The sequence below is a fragment of the Glycine soja genome, chromosome 11 (assembly GCF_004193775.1).
Source record: "Glycine soja cultivar W05 chromosome 11, ASM419377v2, whole genome shotgun sequence".
Lineage (NCBI taxonomy): Eukaryota > Viridiplantae > Streptophyta > Magnoliopsida > Fabales > Fabaceae > Glycine > Glycine soja.
Window position 1 is genome coordinate 37,165,360 of NC_041012.1, and position 26,028 is coordinate 37,191,387.

The window sequence follows — 26,028 nt, forward strand, 5'->3', positions numbered from 1 at the left end:
CACTCAATAATGACAAAATTAAAATCCACTATCATTTTCTCAATCTTTAATAATAATAAAAAATATAATAAATTATTTTATAAAGCGTGCATTCAAAATCTACTTTGTAATAAATGTCACACTAATTAATATAATTTGTTAAATTAAAAAATAGTTAATAAAATGTCTAAAATGTCCCTAATTTAGGTGGGAAATAATGTGCCAAAATTTTCTTTTTATGTACAATACTATAAAAGATTAATTGCTAACTTGAATATAAAAAAAATCCTTGTTCTCATAAATTAAATTCTTAACTTAAATAATAAGTCTATATATGATAGGAATCTCTTTTATTAAGAAATAATAATAAGGGTAATTAATAATAATTATTTACACCAAATGGAGAAATGAAGAAAATGATGGGAAACTGCATTAAAACATTCACACACGTAAAAGGTAAGAAAAATGTAGATACAATACTCTTTCATACTGAAACTGAACGTAGCAAGAATTGGAAGCGTACGTTGAGAGCCACCAATAGAAGAAAAAGGAGCGTTTTCTCTTCTCATCTTGTCTTCTTCCAAGTCCCTCTCTAACACTCACTTTCTTCTTCTTATTCTTCTGTAGTTGCTGCAAGGTGTGCATCACTATATTCTTTCACTTGTAGTGAATATTTCACCACCTTATTATTTCATTTTCATTTTTTGGTGCATGCAATGCAACACACAGGTACGTGATTCTGACATGTCATGGGTGATTCGCCACCCCAAAAGCATAGAATTTTGATGGTATCTGATTTTTACTATCCCAACTTTGGTGGTGTCGAGAACCACGTTTATTATCTCTCTCAATGCTTGCTCAAGTTAGGCCACAAGGTCAGCCTCAAAATTTTCTCCATTCATTTTTTCTTAGCATTTTTTTAAAAGGGTATGTTTAGAGAATTATATATATATATATATATATATATATATATATATATATATATATATATTTGATACTTTTAACTTTTAAGTTTAGATTTGGGGGAAGAAGATATATGTCCCTTACAAGGCCTGAAATTTAATTAAGTATTGCCTTGTAAGGAACAAATCTGAAAATCAAACCCAAGTTACAGCTATTTTGAATAGAAGGATTCAACCAGCTACTATGTTTGATTGTGTTTTTGTTTTCAGTTTGCAAAATTATTTTACAAAATAATTTTAAAATTTAATTTTCAAAAGTATAAATGAGGGGAAAAGAGGCAAATGTAAGAAAAAACACGAGTAATAGAAAATTTAAATAATTTAGAGATGTTTTAACTTTTAAGTTTTTAGTTTCAAAACTACTCTTGTCAACTTTTTTCTCTATAGAAAACATTTCTAAAAATAGCGAACAAACAGGCTGAAACTTTTTTTTTATTGAAGAATTTTTAAGAATAAAGTGATACATAGTTATGAATCTTGATCGTTTCGTGCTTATCTTTATCAACATTATATAACTATTGAAAATGGTGTTCACGTAACTGCATCAAGGAATTCCATGCCCTTTTTCTTCATTATGCTATATTATTGGTACTTCGCCTTAGTATAAAGCGAAATTGACTTTTATTTTGTTTGTTGCTGTGGTATCAGAAGGTTAATTTGACAGTAATTAGGATTGAATTATATATACCTTCCTTTTCTTTTTAAATAATAAATACAAGGAAGATTAATAATGTACGTAGTAATTGCAAATCGTAGGAGGACTGAAGGGGTAATTTTAATTTGCCTTTTTTCTAAATAACTTGTGCTTTGGTAATTTTTATTATTTCAGGTGGTAGTGGTAACTCATGCTTATGGAAATCGCTCTGGGGTTAGATATATGACTGGTAGTTTGAAAGTTTACTATGTTCCATGGAGACCATTCTTTAATCAGAGTACATTTCCAACTTTATATGGAATACTACCAATTATAAGAACAATTCTCATTAGAGAAAGAATTACTGTAGTGCATGGACACCAAACCTTTTCAACACTTTGCCATGATGCACTTTTGCATGCTAGGATCATGGGATACAAGGTTGTCTTCACTGATCATTCACTGCATGGTTTTGGAGATGTTGGAAGCATCCACATGAACAAGGTGATGCAGTTTACCTTGGCAGATGTGAGCCAAGCTATCTGTGTTTCCCACACAAGCAAGGAAAACACGGTGTTGAGGTCAGGTTTGGCACCAGAGAAGGTTTTTGTTATTCCTAATGCTGTTGACACTGCCATGTTCAAGCCAGCATTGGAGCGCCCTGGCGGATTGGAGATTGTTGTAGTTGTTATCAGTCGATTGGTTTACCGGAAAGGAGCAGACTTGCTTGTTGAAGTTATTCCGGAAGTATGCCGGTTACATCCTAATGTGAGTTGTTGAAATTTGAAAACAGCTAGTTTTGTCTTGCATAGTACAATTTATGAAATTTGAGACAATTTCTGTGTACCATGGAGTGAATGGATTAAGTTAAGACTCCTTTGGGAATGGTATTCTTTTCTGTTATGATGCTTCTTGACAACAAAAGTTGAAAATTTATGTTTGGTAAAAAATAATTTATGGTGCTTCTTCTGGTGCTCTGTTGAGTATTTTGAAAAGGTACAATTGCCGTTAAGTACATGAAATACTTGTACAGTTCTCTACCTTTTATGGAATTCTATTTTTATAATTTACTAATTTAGTGCTGCAACTGTATCTATTAATTTTTTAAATTTTCTTCTATTGAAATTTTGGATACTTATAGTTTTAAAATAACTTTTTACCAATAATTTGCTTGATGGCTTGACCTTTGACAAAAAGTTATATGGTGAATTTCCTGTGTATGCAATTATGCATAACACAAAATAGTGCCCTTTTAGTATATTCTTACAATCATTTATGCTAACCTAACATCTTGGTAGAACTCAATTCTTTGAAATCAAATGTTTGATGTTTCTCATCACTCATCACTATGATGTGAATTTTGGACTATTGACAGAGCACCCCCTGTCTATATAGCATCTTATGTTTGTTGCATTACTGTTTTATTGACTTCCTCATGTAGGAACCACTGCTAATTATGCACCAAGAGAAATATGTATGTCCAGAATGGATTGTATATTTTAGATTTTTACTGAATGCTTTTAAAGGCATAACTTATATATCTATTTGAAGGTTCGATTCATTATTGGTGGTGATGGACCTAAGCGGGTGCGGTTGGAAGAGATGAGAGAAAAACACTCTCTTTTTGATCGAGTTGAATTATTGGGAGCTGTACCACATGCACAAGTTCGATCTGTTCTAATATCTGGGCACATCTTCTTAACCTGGTACTGCTTCAAGCTAGGTTGTATTGTAGCACACTCATAGCTTTCTAATTTGAAATTATTGATTTCAACTTATAAGTGTTGAGGACATGACTTCATCAGCTCACAGTGGCTATGTTCTTAGTGCTTTAAATCCTTGTTTTGATTTTTCTGTGTTCTCTCCGATATTTATTTATTTTGTACCTGTTGTCCTATCTGAGCTTTGTGCTGTTACAGTTCCTTGACAGAAGCTTTTTGCATGGCCATATTAGAGGCTGCTAGTTGTGGATTGTTAACAGTTAGCACACGAGTTGGAGGTGTTCCTGAGGTAGGTATCATACATATTCTATGTACCTCTATGGTACTATAAAGGCTTTTTATATAGTTTCCTCTTATATAAACTATCTTATGTACTTACATATCTTACCAAACAATTGTGGAATACTATAATCAATGGTTGATACAGATTAACTCCCTTGCCATAGGTTTTACCAGATGACATGATTGTGTTAGCAGAACCTGATCCTGGTGATATAGTGCAAGCAATCCAAAAGGCAATATATATGCTTCCCGAAATTGATCCTCAAGTCATGCACAATCGAGTGAGTTTGTAGTTTAAGCCTTATTCTGATACTTTCATTGTGAAAAGTAGTTACTGTTCAATTCATTTATTTATTTATTTGTTTTCTGTAGATGAGGGAACTCTACAACTGGCGTGATGTTGCCAAACGGACTGAAATTGTATATGATCGTGCTTCGAAGTGCCCCAATCAAAGTCTATTAGAATCTCTCTCACGGTACATACTTTCATAGGTTCAGTTTGATTCTATCAGCAACACATAACTGTACAAGGAACTGAAGGAACTCAACTATTCATTCTGCTTCAATAATGTGATTTAGCTTGTAACAATTTTTCTTAATCTGCCTGTAACATAAGCAGGTGGTAAAGCCAATGTACTATTTTGGTATCTCTATTTGACTAAATTACAACTTTGGCAATTCTTTTGTTGGCATAATTAGTTCGCAATGTTGAGAAAAATTGCAGACAAAATCACAGTTGCAGACCGTTTTTTAAAACCTTATTAGTTTGTGTGGAAAAACAATGCCTAATTTAGGAGTAGGAAAACAAATCTGATTATTATTTATAGACTTTCTTCTTTATTGAACTTGTGTCACCTCTTAACATAAATAGGAACTTAGAAATATCGGTGGCTAATTCTATTGTCTCTTTTGTTTTAGATACTTGTCTTGTGGAGCATGGGCAGGCAAGCTCTTTTCCTTGGTTATGATCTTGGGTTTTTTGTTTTGGCATCTTCTGGAACTATGGCAGGTATGTTGTTGGTCTTGGATATGTTACACATTTTCTGGTTATTCATGTTTGAAAGTTGTGAAACATTTGAATTTCCATTATTAGCCTGCAGATGATATTGAGGAGGTGCCAGATGTTATTTTTTCACACATCTGTGATGAAGAGATGTTGCAGAAATCCTAACATGACACATGAGGAGGGCGGTGTGATGCATTATTTTGGTGAACCACATAGCCGTTGTTTGCTGATTAATCTGAAATGCATAATTATTAGTGATGGAGATAATCATCTGTCATTTTCATGCGTACTATTGGACTGTATACATGTTGCTGTTATTAGATTTAGAGGTACTAAAACATAACAGGTTAGTTAATCCAGAAACAAAAAGTGTGAACTCACTCACTACAAGCATTCAACTTTACTACATGAATCCATGAACTTACTGAGAAATAGGATGCAAACATCCTTGCAGTGTTTTATAAAATCTGCATGGAATCTTCATCCAAAAAATATTTTGTTGTGTAGCAAACTATTATTAAGAACTGCACATCACTGCTTCATCTTTGATATTGAACATTTTAAAACTGCAACGGATCCTGTTAGAGCGTGTTTGATATATATTATTGATGATAAGATGCAAATATCATATGAACTTTCCCAAAAACAATGCAGGGGTGTTCACTTGATTCTCAATTCAGTTCCAATCTCGGCCATGAAGAGTTTAATCATGACTATGAATGAAAATGCATATTTTAATGTTTGTCTGAACAGTGAACATAGCCCTTGTTCAACTTAAAAATTTTCACTTTTTTTTGTAAGTAACATGACTATTAAAATAATAGTAATAAATAAATGTTGACTCAACAATTCTTTCTACACCTAAAAATAGAGGGACTTTGTCTATAATTGTTTCTAGATTTGTGTTTAATAGACACTTAGCATTGTGCATTGGAATTTTTTTTTTGACATTCTTCTTGAAGTGGATGGAAGTGAAGAGTAAAATGAAAGAAAATTATAGGGGTAAAATTTTTTCTCAACCCTTATTTGAGTGAATAAAGATTCGTAAGTTAATTAAAAGTAAACAGTCAATATTTCAATATTCTTGAGTTGATCACCGGTTTCTAACTTCATATATTTACTGTGCCTTTTATAATTAACGAAATAGTGCATTATATTCCCAAATATTTTAGTTAATTATATTCTAAAGTTAAAATATTCCCAACACTCGTCGCATGTTTATTTTAACCCAACTTTAAAGGAATAGTTGTTTTTTTAACTCAAGGAATAATTTTTCTTAAAAAGGTCTCAAAATATAATACATAATTTCTTTAAAATAATTTAATTCAAGCACGTATTTTAGTTTTAAAAATTAATTTATTTAAGGCTATTTTTATTTTAGAAAAAGAAAAGGAAACAATTCTTTAAATTAAGACTTTGTTGCATGTTATTATTGATCAGTCGGGTTACCTGTACGATGCACAAACTATTTTTTTGGTATTTTATATGTATAACATAATTGATCAGTAACTGAAATTCAATATTAAGACAATTACCGTGTTAATTATTTTATACTGAATACTTTGATTATTGATTTTATTTATATGTACATATATTTTAACAACTTTACTTTTAAAAGAACATCGATTATACTATAGTAGACTTATATGATTTAAATATGTGAAAATATTCTACATCTAGCTACCAAGTGTTTGTCTCTAAAATGCTTTAACATTTCACTTTCAATAAATAAGATGACTAATACAATCAATTTAATTTTAAAAAATACATTCAATTAATCTTGTGATATCGAATAATTTTTTTATCTTATAAAATTGTTAATCTTAAATAGAATTTAAGTAACTGCAACTTCATGCATGTCAATAATGTTAATATAAAAAAAGATATACTTCAAAAATATAATCTTTTGATATAGTCTAATATTTTTGTTGGTACTTTCAATTTTTAAAATAAACTTAGACAATCAATATCATAATGTTCACTAAAAATTTTAAGATTTAAAAAAATATAATATTTTTCAATGCATTTTCATTTAAAATTTATATATTCAAACCCAGGAAAAAATCAATCCTATTATAAGTTGTTAAATATTATATCCGTTACCTATATGTCTAACAAATACAATTAATTTTAGGATAAAATATAATTTTGGTCTCCCTATTTTTTCAAATTCACAATTTTTATTTCTTATTTTTAATTTAAAAATTTCATTCTCTACTTTTAAAATTTTTAATCTCTCAATTTTTTAATTGAGACATTTTATCTCTTACTTTTTAAAAATTCATAATTTTAGTCATTATAAATTTGTAGTCAATTGTATGTGTTGATCTAAATATTTTATAAACGTTGACCAATAAGTATTTATTTAGTATTCACATGACAAAAATGTTTTTTAATTATTTAATTACCAACAAACTTTATCTATTAAAAAATAGATAGTGAAGGACAAAGGGGACTCAAATTGCATTTAAAAAATGAAAAAGAAAATGTTTCAATTAAAAAATAATAGAACTATAATCACAATTTTTTAAAAAAATTGAAGACAAAATGTCTCAATAAAAAAATAGAAAATTAGAATCACAAATTTAAAAAAATAAAAAAATCAAAATGTAACCTTAATTTTATCCGTGTTAACATTATCACAATTTTATAGGCACTCCAAAACAACTCATTTTATACAACCAACAAATTGATTAATCATAATAATTATTAGTTTTTTCCATTAATATGCACCCATATCTATGACACTTGGAGGGCCTTCAATACGGGATAAGTCCATGCGTGAGACTCATGTTTTCTGGGAATGAATAATTTTTTTTTTTTTGGATAATCATTGGAATCTTAAGATAAGTTTTCAAGGAATCAAATAGTTACACAAAAATTCTATCACATTAAATAACTTAATAAAAAGTAAGATGATATTTTTAATGTGTTAAAAAAATTGCTCGGAAAATTAAGATTTATACCTTTCTTATGGATTTTTTGTTGTTGTGAGAAACTGAGTAAAAACATTCTCAAAAAACCTTCTTTAAGGAATTTTATTTTTTTAAAATAGATACCAAACATAAAAAATTAAATTTTTCGACCTATGATTTCTAGAAAATAAAAAATTTATCCTCTACCAAATTTCTTTGGAGGCTAAAGAAAGTTTGAGCTAATCATAATTAATATCCAAGTATAACTCATGTATAAATTGTAATAACGAGTGGAAAAAATGAGGCCTAAAAGTGTCTGACAAGTGAAGGTTTCTCTATCTGTTCGACTTGAAATGCAAAAGCTGTAGTGAACTAGTAGGAAAGTTCCGAGAGTTTTTAAAGGTTTCTCTATCTGTTCGACGTGAAATGCAAAAGCTGTCCGACTTGAATTATGTTTTAAGAGCCACCACCACATCAAATTCAATACAGTAATACAACAATTATGATAATAAAACTGCAAGATACTTGGTACATTTGAAAGTCACAATAAACAAAATTTTCACACATCCCATAGTTCTGGAAATTGTCATAATTTAAGATTCAAGGAAGGAGTCTTTAAAGGTAGTCTACATCAAATTCAAAGAATATACACTTAAAAGAACCACTATTCATGATTTTGACAATAAAAGTGCAAGGTCACAAGTACAATTTATTTTGAAGTTCCAGCAAACTAAGTATGTCAAATGCAATATGTTTCATACCTTTGCCACATCTAATTATTTAAGTAATAACAAGAGAATCAAACCCAAATTCGCAATTTGAGAATTCCATCTCGGGTGAATAACTGAATTTTTACACTGATTTTCATTCATATAAAAAGGGTAATAATCATTTTTGTCTCTTAATGTGTAATTCGCTGAAAAATGCATATCTAAAAGAAAAAAATACAAAATTTAATCTCTGAGAGTGTAAAAAGTGTGACAAATATGTTCTGTCGTTAACTTCTATCAGTCACCGTTAATCAAATAGTCTATATGACACGAAGGGAGAAACAAATTTGTCACTGAAATGATTGTTAAGATGAATTATCAGCATAAGAACATATATGTCATAATAATTTTTTGACTTTTCGTCTTCCTAATCTGCTAACAAATGTGTCCCTAAAAGATGAAAATATAAAATTTAGTCCTAAAGTGCGACAAATATATCCGGACGTTAATAATACATTGACTAATTATTATTATTATTATTATGTGTTTATAATCTAGTGCTCCTATTTATTTAGTACTTACTTAATATATTTTTAAAATTTTCTTTATATATATATATTTTTTAAATTTTCTTTTAATATATATATATATATATATATATATATATATTATTTTAATTTCATTGTCAAACCTTAATCTTTATTGTTAAAAAAACTTTATCTTATGATTTATATCTTATAATTTTATCAAATTTTTACTAAATTTCTCACTTTTAATCTTTAAAATTATTCCATATCACAATTTCAACTTAAGTGTCCTCATATTTAGATTGAAAATAATATGTCGAGAGTTTTGAATAGAAAAAATACAATCGACTGCGGGACCAAATTTATTTATTTATTTTAAAAAAAGAAACTAATCAACTATTTTTTTAAAAAAAATCTCACAAAATTTAAACTAGATAAAGTTAAAATAAAATTACAAGTCATTTTCCTTAATATATATATATATATATATATATATAAAAGAATTTCTTCGCATACATCTTATTTGATTTCATTCGAGACAACACTTATTATACATAATATGAATGAAATGAAAACAATTACTAACAAATAAAGAACCTAAATAAATTTAAATAAAAAATACAATAATACTCAAACTAATATAAAAGTTAACTTTAAAACAAAACAAAAAGAATTAACAGAGAGGTTTATTATTTGCCTTTGGAACGTAGAGTTATATCTAAGGGCTATAGCAACCTTACAATCCATTTGACATATAGGGACAAAATACATAATAAAGATTAACAATTAATTGAAAAAAATCAAGAAATAAAATACTTTCATTTTTTTAAAATTGTAACTCAATTTTTTTATATCAAAACTAAAGAATTTTATTTTATTTTGAAAAATAAGTAGTTATATTGATTAATTAAAAAACTAATTAAGAATTTGATAGATGAATAAATAGATAGATAATCAAAATATAAAAGTTCAAATCCTAAATTGTATTTTATTGTTTTTTAATCATTTTTTCCATAGTTTTCCTCTTATACAATTCATTATTAGCGTCCGAATATATTTTTCGCACTTCTTATACTTTCAGGAACTAAATTTTACATTTTCATCTTTCAAGGACGCATTTATCAGTGTATTGGGAAGACAAAAAGTCAAAAAAAAATATTATGATAAATATAGCTTTATACTGGCAATCCACATTGACAATCATTTCAGTAATAAATTTGTCCATCCGTGCCACCTAAGCGATTTTATTAACGATGACAGACAAAAGTTAACGACAAAACATATTTGTTGCACTTTTTACACTTTAAGAAAGTAAATTTTATATTTTCATCTTTCAAGAATGTCAGCAAATTACATATTGAGAGACAAAAATTACTATTTATCCTATAAAAAATGCATTCAGGGCCATCATATCATACCTCACATCTAGGTGACATCAAGAATACAATTTATATTGTAGTTTTCATTAGGGTCATGAAAGCATTCTATCCAGATTTAAAATCTTGCAATAAAGATTTAAACATGAAGCTTGGGGTCATTTAAGGCTAAAATTAATATATCTCAATGATGAATAAAAAATCCCTCTCATACGGAAAGCTGCACTTTTCCATTTTAAGGGCCAGGGTCATCTTATAGACCCTAATTTTCAAATGATGTATAAAGAATCCATCACATAGGGACAAATGCACATATTCATTTCATGGTCAGGGACAACCTTATAGGGTTTATATACCCTGCAATGAGAAAAGTGTGGTTACCGCAATTTGGTAATTCCATCTAGGGTGCATAACAACTGAATTTTTACACTGATTTTCATTCATATAAAAAATGCATTCAGGACCATCATATCATACCTACCATCTTAGGTGACATCAATAATACAGTTTATATTGTAGTTTTCATTAGGTCATGAAAGCATTGTATCCAGATTTAAAATCTCGCAATAAAAATTTAAACATGAAGCTTGATTTAGGGTCATTAAGGCTAAAATCAATATATCTCAATGATGAATAAAGAATCTGTCTCATATGGACAGCTGTACTTTTCCATTTTTAAGACCAGGATCATGTTATAGGACCTGTACATTTCAGATGAATAAAGGATCCATCATAGAGACAACTGTACTTTTTCGATTTCAGGGTCAACCTTAAAGAGTTTATATACCTTAAAACATGCCTTTTGATTTGAAGTCATGCAACAAAGATTTAAACATGCAGCTTGGTTTTAGGGTCATTGTTGTATACCGAAATTTTGCAGATGATGAATATAGAATTTCATCTCAAAAAGGCAACCACATTTTTCCAATTTAAGGGACAAGATCATTTCTTGCATACCAAAATTTTGCAGATGATGAATATATAATTTCATCTCATAGAGACAAACAAACGATCCCATTTTAGGGGCAAGGCCTTTTTTGTATACCAAAATTTTGCAAATGATTATAGAATTTCATCTCGTAGAGGCACCCACACTTTTTCGATTTCACGTGGCAGTGTACCATATCTTAAACTACCCAAAGCTATTTGAAATGCCAATTCAGGAGCAGAATAAGTGGTAGAAGACTCCAGGAAGTTGACTGAAGCACAAGAGACCTGATAGTGAATGGCTTAAATTTTTCCAAGAAGCGCCAACCTAATGTAGAGGGACATCAAAAACTGCCCACAATTCAACTCCTAGAGGCTTTGCATTGCTGCATGATATTGAATCAAATCCACCCCATCTTTCATAGTTCCATCGACCTTGGGTAAAAGATAACTTCATTGCTTTAATATGATACTTCTGAACCTGTCCATTAAACACTAATCCACATGTTACTTAGTATATTCAGGAAAAAAAAATTATAAGCAATCAGAATGCAACAAAATTATATACCGTTGCTGCTTCAATCCAGAGCAAAAGCACAAAATCGTAGGAATAAAGTGTAAGCAATGAAAACCAGACTATAACTATAGAAATAGTGAAACCCAGAATGCCCATAAGTATTCGATGTCACAAAAAGGACTTCCTTACAAACTTTATTGTGGGTAAAAGGCTTATGTTCTTGTTGTGAATAATAATAGTAATATATAAGATGTTAGAACCACAAATAATTTCCTTCCACGACATATTTTTATTTGGGATAAAATGCAACAGAAGAAAATATCCCTGACAAAAACCCAAATGGCATACATAAAAAAATGAAAAACACAGAGAAGTAAAACATCAATGTTTCGTTTAACTTCCATAGAACTATCAAAAATGGAATTTTCCTAGGAATTTTATTTATTTTTAAATAAATATCAAACATGGGAAAATAAGTTTATCGACCTATGATTCTTGGAAAATAAATATTTATCCTCTACCAAATGTCTTCTAAGGCTAAAGAAAGTTGGAGCTAATCATAATTAATATCCAAATATAACTCATGTATAAATTGTAATAACGAGTGGAAAAATCTGATGCCTAAAAGTGTCTGCAAGTGAAGGTTTCTCTATAAGTGCGACTTGAAATGCAAAAGCTATAGTGAACTAGTAGGAAAGTTCTGAGAGTTAGAACAACAGTTGAATTATGTTTTAAGAGCCACCACCACATCAAATTCCATACAGTAATACAACAATTATGATCACAAAACTGTAAGAAACTTGGTACATTCGTAAGTCACAATAAACAAAGTTTTCACAAATCCCATAGTTCTGGAAATTGTCATCATTCAAGATTCAAGGAAGGAGTCTTCAAGGTAGTCTACATCAAATTCAAAGAATATACATTTTCAAGAACCACTATTCATGATTTTGACAATAAAAGTGCAAGGTCACAAGTACAATTTATTTTGAAGTTCCAGCAAACTAAGTATATCAAATGCAATGTCTCATACCTTTGCCATAATTAATTATTCAAGTAATAACAAGAGAATCAAACCCAAATCTGCAATTTGATAATTCCATCTGGGGTGCATAACAACTGAATTTTTACACTGATTTTCATTCATATAAAAAATGCATTCAGGGCCATCATATCATACCTACCATCCAGGTGACATCAATAATACAATTTATATTGTAGTTTTTATTAGGGTCATGAAAGCATTCTATCCAGATTTTAAATTGGAATAAAGATTTAAACATGAAGCTTGATTTAGGGTCATAGGCCAAAATTCATATATCTCAATGATGAATAATGAATCTATCTCATACGGAAAGCTGCACTTTTTCATTTTTAGAGCCAAGTTCATCTTATACATTTAGGGCCAGGGTCATCTTATAGGGTCTGTACACTTCAGATGAATAAAGAATCTATCATAGAGGCAAGGCAACTGTACTTTTTCGATTTCAGAATCAGGGTCAACCTTAAAGGGTTTATATACCTTTAAACATGCCTTTTGATTTAAGTCCTGCAACAAAGATTTAAACATGTAGCTTGGTTTAGGGTCATTGAGGCTAAAAATTAACATCTCTTTTTAAAACAAAGAATCCATCTCCAAGGGACAACTACACTTTTCCAAATTCAAGGTCAGGGTCATCATTATATACCCTAATTTTTAAGTCAATAAAGAATCCATCTCATAAAGGCAATCAAAAAATTTCTGTTTAGAAGGTCAGAGTCAACACTCCAATTTTTTAGATGAATTCAGCTCATAATGGCAACTGCACTTTTCCGTTTTCAGGGTCAACCTTATAGGATTTATATACCCTAATTTTGCCCATTATGAATAAAGAATTCATCTTAGGATTTATATATTATGCAAATGAATGGATAAACAATTCATCTCATAGAGGCAACCACACTTTTCTATTACATGGTTAGGGTCAACCTTAAAGGGTTTATATACCCAGATTTTGCAGATAATGAATGAAGAATCCAACTCAGAAGCAACCACAATTTTTCAATTTCAGGGTTTAGGTCATTCTTATATACCAAAAATTTGCAGATAATGAATAAAGAATTCATCTCATAGAGGCAACCACACTTTTCTCATTACAGGACCAGGGTAAACCTTATAGAGGGTTCGAATACCCCAATTTTGCAAATGATGAATAAAGAAATCATCTGAGACAATCACACTTTTTTGACTTCAAGGTTAGGGTCATTCTTGTATACCAAAATTTTGCAAATGATGCACATAAAATTTCATCTTATAGAGGCAACCACACTTTTCCGATTTCAGGCACAGGGCCATTCTTGTATACCGAAATTTTGCAAATAATGAAATATAGAATTTCATCTCATAGAGGCAACCACACTTTTCTGAATTCAAGGACAAGGTCATTCTTATATACTGAAAATTTACAGATAAAGAATATAGAATTTCATCTCATAGAAGCAACCACACTTTTTCGATTTCAGGGCCAGGGTCATTCTTGTATACCGAAATTTTATAGATGATGAATATAGAATTTCATCTCATTGAGGCAACCACACTTTTCCAATTTCAGGGATAGGGTCATTATTGTATACCAAAATTTTGCAAATGATGAATATAGAATTTCATCTCGTAGAGGCAAGCAACCACATTTTTTCGATTTCAGGGACAGGATCATTCTTGTATACTGAAATTTTTGCAGATGATGAATATAGAATTTCATTTCATAGAGGCAACCACACTTTTTCGATTTCAGGGACAGGATCATTCTTGTATACTGAAATTTTGCAAATGATGAATATAGAATTTCATCTCATAGAGGCAACCACATTTTTCCGATTTCAGGGACAGGATCATTCTTGCATATCGAAATTTTGCAAATGATGAATATAGAATTTCATCTCATAGAGTAATCACATTTTTCCGATTTCAGGGACAGGATCATTCTTGCATATCGAAATTTTGCAGATGATGAGTATAGAATTTCATCTCATAGAGGCAACCACACTTTCTGATTTCAGGGACCGGGCCATTCTTGTATACCAAAATTTTGCAAATAATTATAGAATTTCTTCTGGTAGAGGCATTGTTATGAATAAGAAACAGGATACAGAGCCTAATGGAATACCACAATATGCAGAATCTAATGAAACACCAATAACAGAACACGAAGCAAAACCAGAAGATGACAGGAGGCCAAAAAGGGAAATTAGCAGACCTCAATACCTGAAGGACTATGCAACGTAGCATGGCGAGCTGGCAGCAATCTTCTGGAAACAGAATCGCTAATCCTTGTTGCCTCCTTGGTGCCGTTAGATGTTGTCCCCTGATAGTGTTTTTTGAATTCCTCCAAGGCATATGCTGCCAAATTCTGTTAGAATTATCATCCAGTGATTGTAAAAGAAAGTCTATAAATAGGAGAGGATGTAATTTTGATAGATAAGCAATAATACAATTATCTTTTCTTCTCACCCTTTTCTGATATCCTATAAAGTCCAATGCTGAAACCATTTTTGTTTTTCAAACTTGCAAGTCCATGGTTGAACTACAGCTTAACCTCAAAATTAAAAGTATTCAGTCTGATTGGGGAGATGAATACATAACTTTTTCTACACTTTTAGCCTCTTTTGGCATCTCTCATAGACTTACTTGTCCTCACACTCATCATCAAAATGGTGTGGTTAAGAGAAAGCATAGACATATAATTGATTTGAGTCTAACATTGTTGCATCATCATCTTTACCTTTGCAATTTTGGGATTATGCTTTTGCTACATCTGTTTATCTCATTAACAGGTTTCCCAATACTTCTCTAAAATTTGCCACTCCCTTTGTTACCTTGTTTAAAAAGGAACCTAATTATCATTTTCTTAAACTTTTGGGCATGTCTGTTTTCCTTTATTGGACCATGTCACACACATAAACTGAATTTTCGTTCTCAAGAATGTTCATTCCTAGGGTATTCTTCTTCCCACATGGGTTACAAATGTTTATCTTCTTCTGGTAGAGTGTACATTTCTAAAGATGTTTTGTTTAATGAATTAAGGTTTCCCTATTCTGATTTGTTTCCCACTTCTACCAGTTCAATCACTAACTTTGATTCCTACTTTAGTCTCAATCCAAATCCTTCTCCACCCTTTGTCTCTTCCATTCCTCAAACATCTCAAGTGTCTTGTACAGCTTATGTTCCCTGGTTCCTCCTAGGTTTTCTCCTTTATCAACTGAATCTCCTAGCACCATTGTGTTTGTACCTCAAAATTATACTTCCATTGTATCTACCTCTATTCAGCTTGTCAATTCAGAGTCTACTACCCTTGCTTCATCCTCTTCAGAATCTATTTCTATACCAAATTTTGTACCAGTCAATACTTACCCTATCAAACAAGGTCTAAGTCTGGTATTCACAACCCTAGGTTACATCCTTCTATATTTCTTACTCATTTTGAGTCTAAAACTATAAAACAAGCTTTGGCAAATACAGATCGGCTTACTGCTATGCAACAAGAGTATGATGCCTTGCTAAAGAACATAACTTGGGACTTGGTACCATTACCTCCTAATAGGTAAGCTATTGGTTATAAATGGGTTTTAAGGGTAAAGGAAAATGTTGATGGTTTCATTAACAGGTTTAAATCTAAGTTGGTAGCCAAGGGATTTCATTGAGTTCATGGTTTTGATTTTCATGAAACCTTTTATCCTGTGATCAAACCTATTACTATTCGGATCATCCTTACTCTGGCTTTGTCTCATGGGTGAAAATTATTTCAACTTGATGTAAATAATGCTTTTCTGAATGGGTCACTTGAAGAAACTGTTTTCATGACTCAGCCTCTTGGTTTTGAAGTTGCAGATAAGTCATTGGTCTGCAAATTCAACAAAGTCATTTATGGCTTAAAACAGAATCCAAGGCAGTGGTTTGACAGACTACAATCTACTCTACTGTAGTTTGGTTTTATTCGGAGCAAATGTGATTCATCTTTATTCATTTTTTGCCAACAAATCATGTTGTTTATCTCTTGGTCTATGTAGATGATATTATTCTAACAGGTAGTTCAACTTCACTAATACAACAACTTACATACAAGTTTAACACTGCTTTTTCACTCAAACAGCTTGGTTATCTAGATTATTTCCTGGGTCTGGAAATTAAGTATCTTCTCAACAATTCTATCCTTATGACTCAGAGCAAATACATTAGAGACTTCATAACACTAACATGGTTAAAGCTCACTCTATTTCTTCTCCAATGGTATCCAACTGCAAGTTGTCTTAACATGGTGTTAATGCGTTTCATGATCCAACCTTATACAGGTCTGTAGTTGGTGCAATACAGTATGCTACCTTTACTAGACCTGAGATTAGTTTTGTTGTCAACAAAGTTTGCCAATTTATGGCTGCTCCTTTGGATTCTCACTGGACAGTGGCAAAAAGGATATTAAGGTATCTAAAGGGCACTTTGTTTCATGGTTTGCTTCTTCAACCTACATTTGTTACAAAGCCCTTAATCATTCAAGCTTTCTGTGATGTTGATTGGACATCTAATGTGGATGACAGGCACTCTACCTCAGAGACTGCTATTTTTCTTGTTCCAAATTAATTTCTTAGTGGTCTCGAAAGCAGAAAGTCATTGTCAGGTCTATTACAAAAGCTGAGTATTGCAGTATAGTTCAAACTTCCACTAAATTAACTTGGATTCATACTTTGCCAACAAAATTGCAAGTATCATTCACCACTCATGTTATTTTTTGTGATACTCAGAGTGCAATTTCTATTGCACCCAATCCAATTTTTTAGAGTCATACCAAACACATGGAAATTGATGTCTTTTTTATAAGAGAGAAGATTCAAGCCAAGCAACTTACTATTGTCCATGTTTCAGCTCCAGATTAGTGGGCTGATATTCTCACCAAGCCTCTACATCACGATTTGAAGTTTGTCGAGCCACACTCAATGTGAAGAGTGTTTCTCCTGAAAAATCTCCCCCTTGAGTTTGAAGGGGGGTATTGGAGTATGATGTCAATCAACTGTGAAAACAGTTCTATAAACTAATTGTAAGAGATGTTAGATTTTGCTAACAGCACCCATCTAGTGATAAGTTATCGTAATATAGTGGTAAGGGCAGTTAGTTTTGACTAATAGCACCTCCTTAATATTCAAAGTTGTACTTTGTTAGAGTTGGTTAGAATCTGTTAGGGTTGGTTACAATCTGTTAGAATAACATAATAGAGGTCTATATATACCTCTTTTTGTAACCTTCTATAATCAACTTTTGATGACCAATAAAATCAGCTTTTCTATTCTACAAGTTTTCTCTTTTTTCTCTCTTTCTCAGTTTATTCAACATAACCACACTTTTTCGATTTCAGGGTCAGGTTCATTCTTGTATATCAAAATTTTGCAGATGATGAATAAAGAACTTCATTTCATAGAGGCAACCACACATTTCCAATTCCAAGGATAGGGTCATTCTTGTATATCGAAATTTTGCAAATGATGAATATAGAATTTCATCTCGGAGGCAAGCAACCACACTTTTTCGATTTCAGGGATAGAGCCATTCTTATATACCGACATTTTGCAGATGATAAATATGGAATTCCATCTCAGAGGCAACCACACTTTTTCGATTTCAGGGTCAAGGTCAAGGACATTCTTGTATACCGAAATTTACCAGATGATGAATATAGAATTTCATCTCATAGAGGCAACCACATATTTCTGATTTCAAGGACAGGATCATTCTTGCATACAGAAATTTTGCAGATGATGAATATAGAATTTCATCTCATAGAGGCAACCACACTTTCTGATTTCAGGGACAGGACCATTCTTGTATACCAAAATTTTGCAAATGATTATAGAATTTCATCTCGTAGAGGCAATCACACTTTTTCAATTTCATGGGCAAGGTCATTTTAATATATTGAAATTTCGCAAATGAAGAATATAAAATTTCATCTCATAGCAGCAACCACATTTTCCGATTTCAAGGACAGATCATTCTTGTATATCAAAATTTTGAAGATGATGAATATAGAATTTCAATTTCCATAAGAACTAATAAATATAATATGAATCAAATTCATCAATCAAATTGATCTATTTAACATGCAACCTTTATTCGCAATTGATGCAAATGGTCTCAAAAAACTACTCCAATTCTCTATAAGTGACTATATTGAAAAAAAAATATACGAAGATAAAAATAGATAAACAAAACATTATATATTTAAAATAATATTCAATTAATTAAACTTTTAAAAAAATCAAATCAAGAATAATGGTTCCTTACAAATATTATTGTGTATAGCCAAATTAAGAGTGCATAACATTATCACTTCATAAAATGTGAACTGAGCAACCAAATTGAGTAGAAATTTATGAATAAAAACAATTTTTACCAGTATTTCACTGCAAAGATTAGAATGCTCAACTAGAGGTGTTCGATATTCCAATTGTATAGATGGGGTATCTTTAAACCTGCTGGAAAAAAAAGGCACAATATCCACAGGAGAAGTTGTATGATTGTATCCTGTGCCAAATATATGTGAAATACAAGAGTTGAAGGAAAGGTTGTTTCTTCACCTAGCACATAACATGTTGGCATAGAGAAGAGGGGGCAGAGACAAGATGTATGCTGAAGAAGTCGAAAAGGAAAAAAAATTGAGAAACTTGAGAGAAAAAAGGAAAGAGGAAAAATATAAAGAAAAGATGAAGGAAGAAATGTGCTAGTGGAGATTCAAAACTGTCTCCAAAAGCCTCCATAATTAAAGATATATGATTTTGGCTTCCTGTTAAGTTAGTAAAATGAAAATAAAAAACATAAGTGATACAAAGACTTCTAACACAAACCAGCAAATGTTGTATGTTAAAAGGACCTGGACATTTACATGCTAATAAGAAAGGTTTTATATTAGAATGCTCTAAAACTAATTTCTACAAATTACTCATAGTTTACTCCTAAGTCCCAACTCCCTTGAATTTATGCCATTACTTCACAAAACCCCCCTTTATTTTGAAAACTTGCATAAATTTTCCCAAACAGAGCTTGTTACAGGAAGTTTGTACAAAATAAAGAAAATCCAAGGAAACTGAGAGTATTTTAAATATCAAACTATAAACTAGTAGACAGGAAAAACTGTATACTTGTACAAAATAAAGAAAATTCAAGGAAAGCTAGAGAATAAGCATACTTTGTACTCTAGTATTCGAAGGACTGAGCAAGTGCTTGATTTTAGAAGGCCAATTAGGCTTACGTACTCACTTTCAGTCATTGGATATTCAGCTTCTATGATAGTAAGCTCCTCTTAACTAAATCAACTCTTCACAGTGTTGTGCTACCATCCTGAAAAACAGTTTTAAACCATGCATACATAAATTAGAAAGCTAATATCATGAGCCCACTATAAAAAGTGGAATAAGAATACCAAGATGATATATTAACAGAAAGTAAAGGCACATTGGGCAGTGGAAGGTTTGTATTGTACATGAAAATACATGCAATTAGACTATAGTACAAGTAAAACTACTTAGTTGAAAGATATCATTGTGAATAGTATTGCCATGTAACGGCAAATTCCTGCAACCAGTAGTACTCTAAGAATCAATTTTGGACTAACAAAGAATGATGACGAGGGAGAGGGCAGACTTGATTCCAACGGTCTGCCTCTAAGCTTGGCAGATATAGTTTAGATAGCACTCAGTGAAGGAACACTACTTTGTTTGCATCTACAGGTAGAAGAACACAAGACGTTAGCAGCTGAATAAGAATAATTAAACAAAAGAATGAATGAGAGGGAAGGCAGTGGCTAAAATACATAACACTAGGCCTGTAAACAATTAAAATTTATGATATAAAAGTACATGTTACTCTTACAGATCAAAATTTAGATTAAATCCTCCACACCAGACTTAAATCTATATATGATGGATACCCATTAGTAAGTGAGGTAAGTTGGTTTAACAAATAAGGCATGTTGCCTATTAATCTTGTCATTTGTGAGAGAATTGGGGCCTTTGGGCATTGAGAAGTCCAAACACTCAAAGTTCTACAAGTTTAAATTTCTTATCCTCTCTGATAAGATACGATGTTTCTATTAATATACTTTAGCAACACAAAGACATTCATATACGAGGACCACCATAACACAAAAAAATCATGTAGACTATTTAGTTTGCTAATGAATTTTTCATGTCTAGTTTGTGATAAGTGCATTCGATCATTAATTTCAGTGAAGGTATTAGGCAACAATCTGGAAAGCTAATGCAGAGAGAGAACAAAGTGAATGCTTTCTTTTTTATGGCTATTAAGGTAAGAATGCTTTGTTAATTACAAAAGCGTCATGCTTGGGGATTACTCATTGTTGTACGAAATTGAATTACTTCATTACTTGTGTCCCAGGATGCAAACACTACAAGAGCTAAGGCTTACCTTTGTTTTTCAAAAGTCTTTCCTCCTCTCCGGAGAACATTTAGCAATGATCCAAAATACAAAGCAAAAACTGTACATGAAATTGTGATGACATTGTATGGCATACTGAAATCAGGAGTCATCAAGGGTACAAGTAAAAGTTCTGTGTAAGAGAGAAGAAGACTTTTTTCCTGCATTACAAATCCAGATAGTTAGAGGCATGACCAAGGAATACTATATGTATACGTGTTATAAGCAGAAAGAGTGGAGATTCAAATAACCTGTAACTTAGACAACAGTGGTGACTTGCTTCGAGATTTATTAGACAATTGCAAACCAGCATGGAAGTCAGGAAAGCTTATTATTGCTGATGGAATGTCAAATCCTTGATTAACATCTAGAGGGTATTCATCAATGTGTAAGAAGCCCTATGCAGACAAACAAAAGCAGGTCAAAATCCAATTTGATATGAAAAACAAACCAATTTCCTATTCATCCATCCTAAAATAATCTAAAGTGAGCATATCACATAAGGTTTCCGATACCACATTACTATCAGCTTTTTATGCCATGGTGACATGTACTTAACTGTATGTTATAAATGGGTCAACAAGGCCCATATGAGCATAGCAGCCTAAAAGAGGAAGGTTTAAACAGGCTTATATTTTACTGTCCTGGCCAATTTAAGGGAAGCGCATGAGCTAAATGGGCAATTCACCTTTACTCAAGCAGGGCCAGAGTTTGGCCTGGCTCACTCACTTCCATCACTACTTTAAAAAGTTATAAATATAAATCAAATTGATATTTTATATGATTCCTCCTACTTTCACGTGATATCAACACCAGTCCTACTTTCATATAATACAATAAGTTACTTATTAAGATTTTTGAGGTTGTTTACAAACATTAACTTACACAGTTCAATGCCAACAAAAAAAAGTGAGGCAAACATTGAGAGGAAAAAGAACTAGTAAAGTACAAATGGAAAGTAAAAATTTGATCAAGCCTTATCAAACACTATACTCAATACAGCTGACTTCATTTCACAAGGAAATTGAAGAATCATCTCCATCACCCAGGGTGATACTTTGTCTTCGGAAGGCGAAACACGCATTCTCTCAACAAAATCTGTGAGTGCTTGAGGACTTTCATCAACTACTAATTGCAAAGTATGATAATATACCTTGACATACCAAGGCACAATTTGGAGAACATTAGCTTGCAACTTACACCTCTCTTTAACATTATTGATTGCAACAAGTCCCTGGATCGATTTCAAGGATATTGCAATAGCACCCCTTTCATTCCCACTTCCCATCGAAAATCTACTGGCATATAAAGGTGCATGTGGGCTAGACCAAACAATTGGATGCTTCCACGTTAGGCCTAAATCAAATTGTTAAGTCTCAGTGTATTCTTTGATTGGATATTCATACAGAATTGAGGAGCTCATTTTCATTTCTGCATGCACCCTTTTGGAAGTAACAGATAATTCAAAGCCAGCATTCCTTCTAAAATCCTCAGGACCTGTGTCATTAGCAGCAAATTTAGCAGTATTCTTCTAGAGATTATCAAGTTGAGAGACTAGACCTCTCTCAGCATGAAGTTAAACATTACTCAACTTGGCAAGAACACATCTTCCACTGATTTTTCTTCCAAATATAGAACTCAGGGACCAGCTTGGTTGTATTGTATCTTTGTTTCACTGACATGGTTCATACCTGCTTTCTGTTCATTAGGCTGGAGTACAACTGTAACTGTTTGTTCTAGATTAATTCCTAATCTTGACCCATCTGAATGATCTGTGGACATTGTCAAGTGCAACCGCTGAGAGTGGTTTAGGGTCATTGAGGCTAAAAATTAACATCTCTTTTTTAAACAAAGAATCCATCTCCAAGGGACAACTACACTTTTCCAAATTCAAGGTCAGTGTCATCATTATATACCCTAATTTTTAAGTCAATAAAGAATCCATCTCATAAAGGCAATAAAAAATTTTCTGTTTAGAGGGTCAGAGTCAACCTTATAGATACTCCAATTTTTCAGATGAATTAGACTCATAATGGCAACCGCACTTTTCTGTTTTCAGGGTCAACCTTATAGGGTTTATATACCCTAATTTTGCTCATTATGAATAAAGAATTCATCTTAGGATTTATATATTATGCAAATGAATGGATAAACAATTCATCTCATAGAGGCAACCACACTTTTCTATTACATGGTTAGGGTCAACCTTAAAGGGTTTATATACCCAGATTTTGCAGATAATGAATGAAGAATCCAACTCAGAAGTAACCACAGTTTTTCAATTTCAGGGTTTAGGTCATTCTTATATACCAAAAATTTGCAGATGATGAATAAAGAATTCATCTCATAGAGGCAACCACACTTTTCTCATTACAGGGCCAGGGTCAACCTTATAGAGGGTTCGAATACCCCAATTTTGCAAATGATGAATAAAGAAATCATCTGAGACAATCACACTTTTTTGACTTCAAGGTTAGGGTCATTCTTGTATACCAAAATTTTGCAAATGATGCATATAAAATTTCATCTCATTGAGGCAACCACACTTTTCCGATTTCAGGGATAGGGCCATTCTTGTATAAGGAAATTTCACAAATAATGAATATAGAATTCCATCTCATAGAGGCAAGCAACCACACTTTTCCGATTTCAGGGACAGGGTCATTCTTATATACCGAAAATTTTGCAGATGATGAATATAAAATTTCATCTCATAGAGGCAACCACACTTTTTCAATTTCAGGGTCAGGGTCATTCTTGTATACTGAAAATTTGCAGATGATGAATATAGAATTTCATCTCATAGAGGCAATCACATTTTTCCGATTTCAGGGACATGATCATTCTTGCATATCGAAATTTTGCAAATGATGAATATAGAATTCATCTCATAGAGGTAATCACATTTTTTCGATTCCAGGGACAGGATCATTCTTGCATAAAGAAATTTTGCAGACGATGATAGAATTTCATCTCATAGAGGCAACTACACTTTCCGATTTCAGGGACAGGGCCAATCTTGTACACCAAAATTTTGCAAATAATCATAGAATTTCATCTAGTAGAGGCACCCACACTTTTTCGATTTCACGTGGCAGTGTACCGTATCTTAAAGTGCCCAAAGCTGATTAAAATGCCAATTCAGGAGCAGAATAAGTGGTAGAAGACTCCAGGAAGTTGATTGAAGCACAAAAGAGACCTGATAGTGAATGGCTTAAATTTTTCCAAGAAGCGCCAACCTAATGTACAGGGACATCAAGAACTGCCCACAATTCAACACCTGGAGGCTTTGAATTGGCGTCCAAGAAAAGAGACCTGATAGTGAATGGCTTAAATTTTTCCAAGAAGCGCCAACCTAATGTACAGGGACATCAAGAACTGCCCACAATTCAACACCTGGAGGCTTTGAATCGGCGTCCAAGAAGCGCCAACCTAATGTATAGAGACCTGATAGTGAATCGGCGTTCTTGAATAAACAAGAAGATCTAGGTATGAAATAAAAAGAATTCATAGATCGCGAAGCTTACTGCTAGAAAAAGCTGCCATGGAAACGATATGGGAATTAATCACAAAGCCGACGATTGAACGTGTTTGACTTCAAATTTGAAAACGTCTACAGTGAAAAACAGATAGAGAGGGTTAATTGTTAAAAGAAACTAAACTAGGGTTTGATTCTTGAATGTGCGTGGAACCACAGGAAATAGAGAAGTACTGAACAACTAAAGTAGTTGCTTTTATTGTATCCTTTCTCCCTCTCCCTTATGCTCTGTTTGGTAGAGTGGGAAACTTTCTTAAAATAAGTAGTAAAATTCTAGTACCTACCAAAATCACTTTGAAAATAATTATAAAGAATACTCTCGAGTGACATACCTTGGCAAGTCTTGAGTAATAAACCTTCCATACCCGTGCATACTCACGGCCACAAGTCATGTTATTGTGTGTACCACGTGTTAAAAAATATTTATGTATATAATTATTTTCTTTGAAAATAAATAATAAAGTAAATATAAAAAAAAATATATGAGATATATTTGATCGTTAATATCATAACCAAACAATAAAAAAATCTACTTATATTTCAAAAGCAAAAATACAAATGTCTTTTTTTTATTATTGAAATTAAATATTGGTTAAAATAAATATTTAAATCTCTAGTAGATAATTTATATTTCATAAGATTTGTTAAAATGTTTAGTGTTATCTTCTATTTATGAAAATAAAATATACTAATTATTAAAAAAATTAACAGATATATTTTTTTCCTTTGACATAAATAGAAATGTATACTACTTGTAATATTTTTTATTTTTAAATTTACATAAAAAAATCCATTGATAATCACGTACCTATATTTTTTTATTATTTATACCTACCATTGTATAAAGGGAATATCTTTTGATGACTACCTTTTGGTTTTTTTTTTAAAAAAAAAAACTACTTTATCCCTTAGTAATTACATAAATATGCTTAATTTATTCAATTATCTCTAAAAAAATTGTTTAATAGATAAATAAATGATAAATATAAAAAATATAACCTCATCTCTCTTGATTCAGACTCTCTTATCCTTGAGTCTCGAACCATCTTCTTCTTCGTATTCCCACGTTGTTAATAAAATGTAATTATCTCTTGTTCTTCTATCTGTCATTCTTTTTTTTTTTTTTTTGTCAAGTTGCATCCATTCTTTTCCCAATCATTTTCTATGGTTTCTTCAAAATTAATGACAAAGAAAAACAAAACAAGCATGGTCATAGCGAGGACAATTGGGTTCTCAAGGTTAGAATTTTATTCCATGAATCTTCATTCTACATTGATGTCATTTTTTGCTTATGAATCTTCATTAATTTTATCTAAAACTTCAAATTTTGTTAAAATCTCACTACTATTTGGACTAAAAAAATTTCTTATTCTCTTACCTTTTTTTTCACGTAACCACATATAGGCTCATCACACATTCTTCGTTTACAATCTTAATGACTACAATCTCTATGATTTTGGATTGAGTATCGCAACTT

At 31.6% G+C, this 26,028-nt stretch overlaps 1 protein-coding gene, 1 long non-coding RNA gene and 1 pseudogene across 5 annotated transcripts; 1 reads left to right on the forward strand and 2 right to left on the reverse strand.

Moving 5' to 3' along the window:
- Positions 1 to 488: 488 nt before the first annotated feature.
- Positions 489 to 5,124, forward strand: LOC114375627 (phosphatidylinositol N-acetylglucosaminyltransferase subunit A-like). 3 transcript variants are annotated; one of them, XM_028333459.1, is made up of 9 exons: positions 489 to 616; positions 709 to 854; positions 1,771 to 2,343; positions 3,127 to 3,281; positions 3,495 to 3,585; positions 3,743 to 3,859; positions 3,951 to 4,054; positions 4,497 to 4,587; positions 4,679 to 5,124. In XM_028333459.1, the coding sequence occupies exons 2-9, from the start codon at positions 729 to 731 to the stop codon at positions 4,925 to 4,927; spliced, it is 1,506 nt and encodes a 501-aa protein (XP_028189260.1). In that variant the 5' UTR covers positions 489 to 616; positions 709 to 728; the 3' UTR covers positions 4,928 to 5,124. The 3 variants fall into 3 exon arrangements, with proteins under 3 accessions (XP_028189260.1, XP_028189259.1, XP_028189261.1); XM_028333458.1 differs by lacking the exon at positions 489 to 616 and having other exon boundaries at positions 623 to 854; XM_028333460.1 differs by lacking the exon at positions 489 to 616 and having other exon boundaries at positions 623 to 854; positions 4,672 to 4,882.
- A 13,779-nt stretch (positions 5,125 to 18,903) lies between these two features.
- Positions 18,904 to 21,508, reverse strand: LOC114375723. 2 transcript variants are annotated; one of them, XR_003658828.1, is made up of 5 exons: positions 21,265 to 21,508; positions 21,005 to 21,174; positions 19,838 to 20,301; positions 19,159 to 19,210; positions 18,904 to 19,053 (listed from the first exon to the last, which is right to left on the reverse strand). It is a non-coding gene; the product is annotated as an uncharacterized LOC114375723 (long non-coding RNA). The 2 variants fall into 2 exon arrangements; XR_003658827.1 differs by having other exon boundaries at positions 18,904 to 20,301.
- A 475-nt stretch (positions 21,509 to 21,983) lies between these two features.
- On the reverse strand, positions 21,984 to 24,773 carry LOC114373256 (annotated as a pseudogene).
- Between the last annotated feature and the right edge of the window lie 1,255 nt (positions 24,774 to 26,028).

Bases quoted from the DNA above. Each gene is read 5' to 3' on its own strand.
- LOC114375627 (XM_028333459.1), top strand. From the start codon at position 729: ATGGGTGATTCGCCACCCCAAAAGCATAGAATTTTGATGGTATCTGAT. The intron at 2,344-3,126 runs GTGAGTTGTTGA...ATCTATTTGAAG, and splicing joins TATGCCGGTTACATCCTAAT to GTTCGATTCATTATTGGTGG. The intron at 4,055-4,496 runs GTACATACTTTC...CTTTTGTTTTAG, and splicing joins CTATTAGAATCTCTCTCACG to ATACTTGTCTTGTGGAGCAT.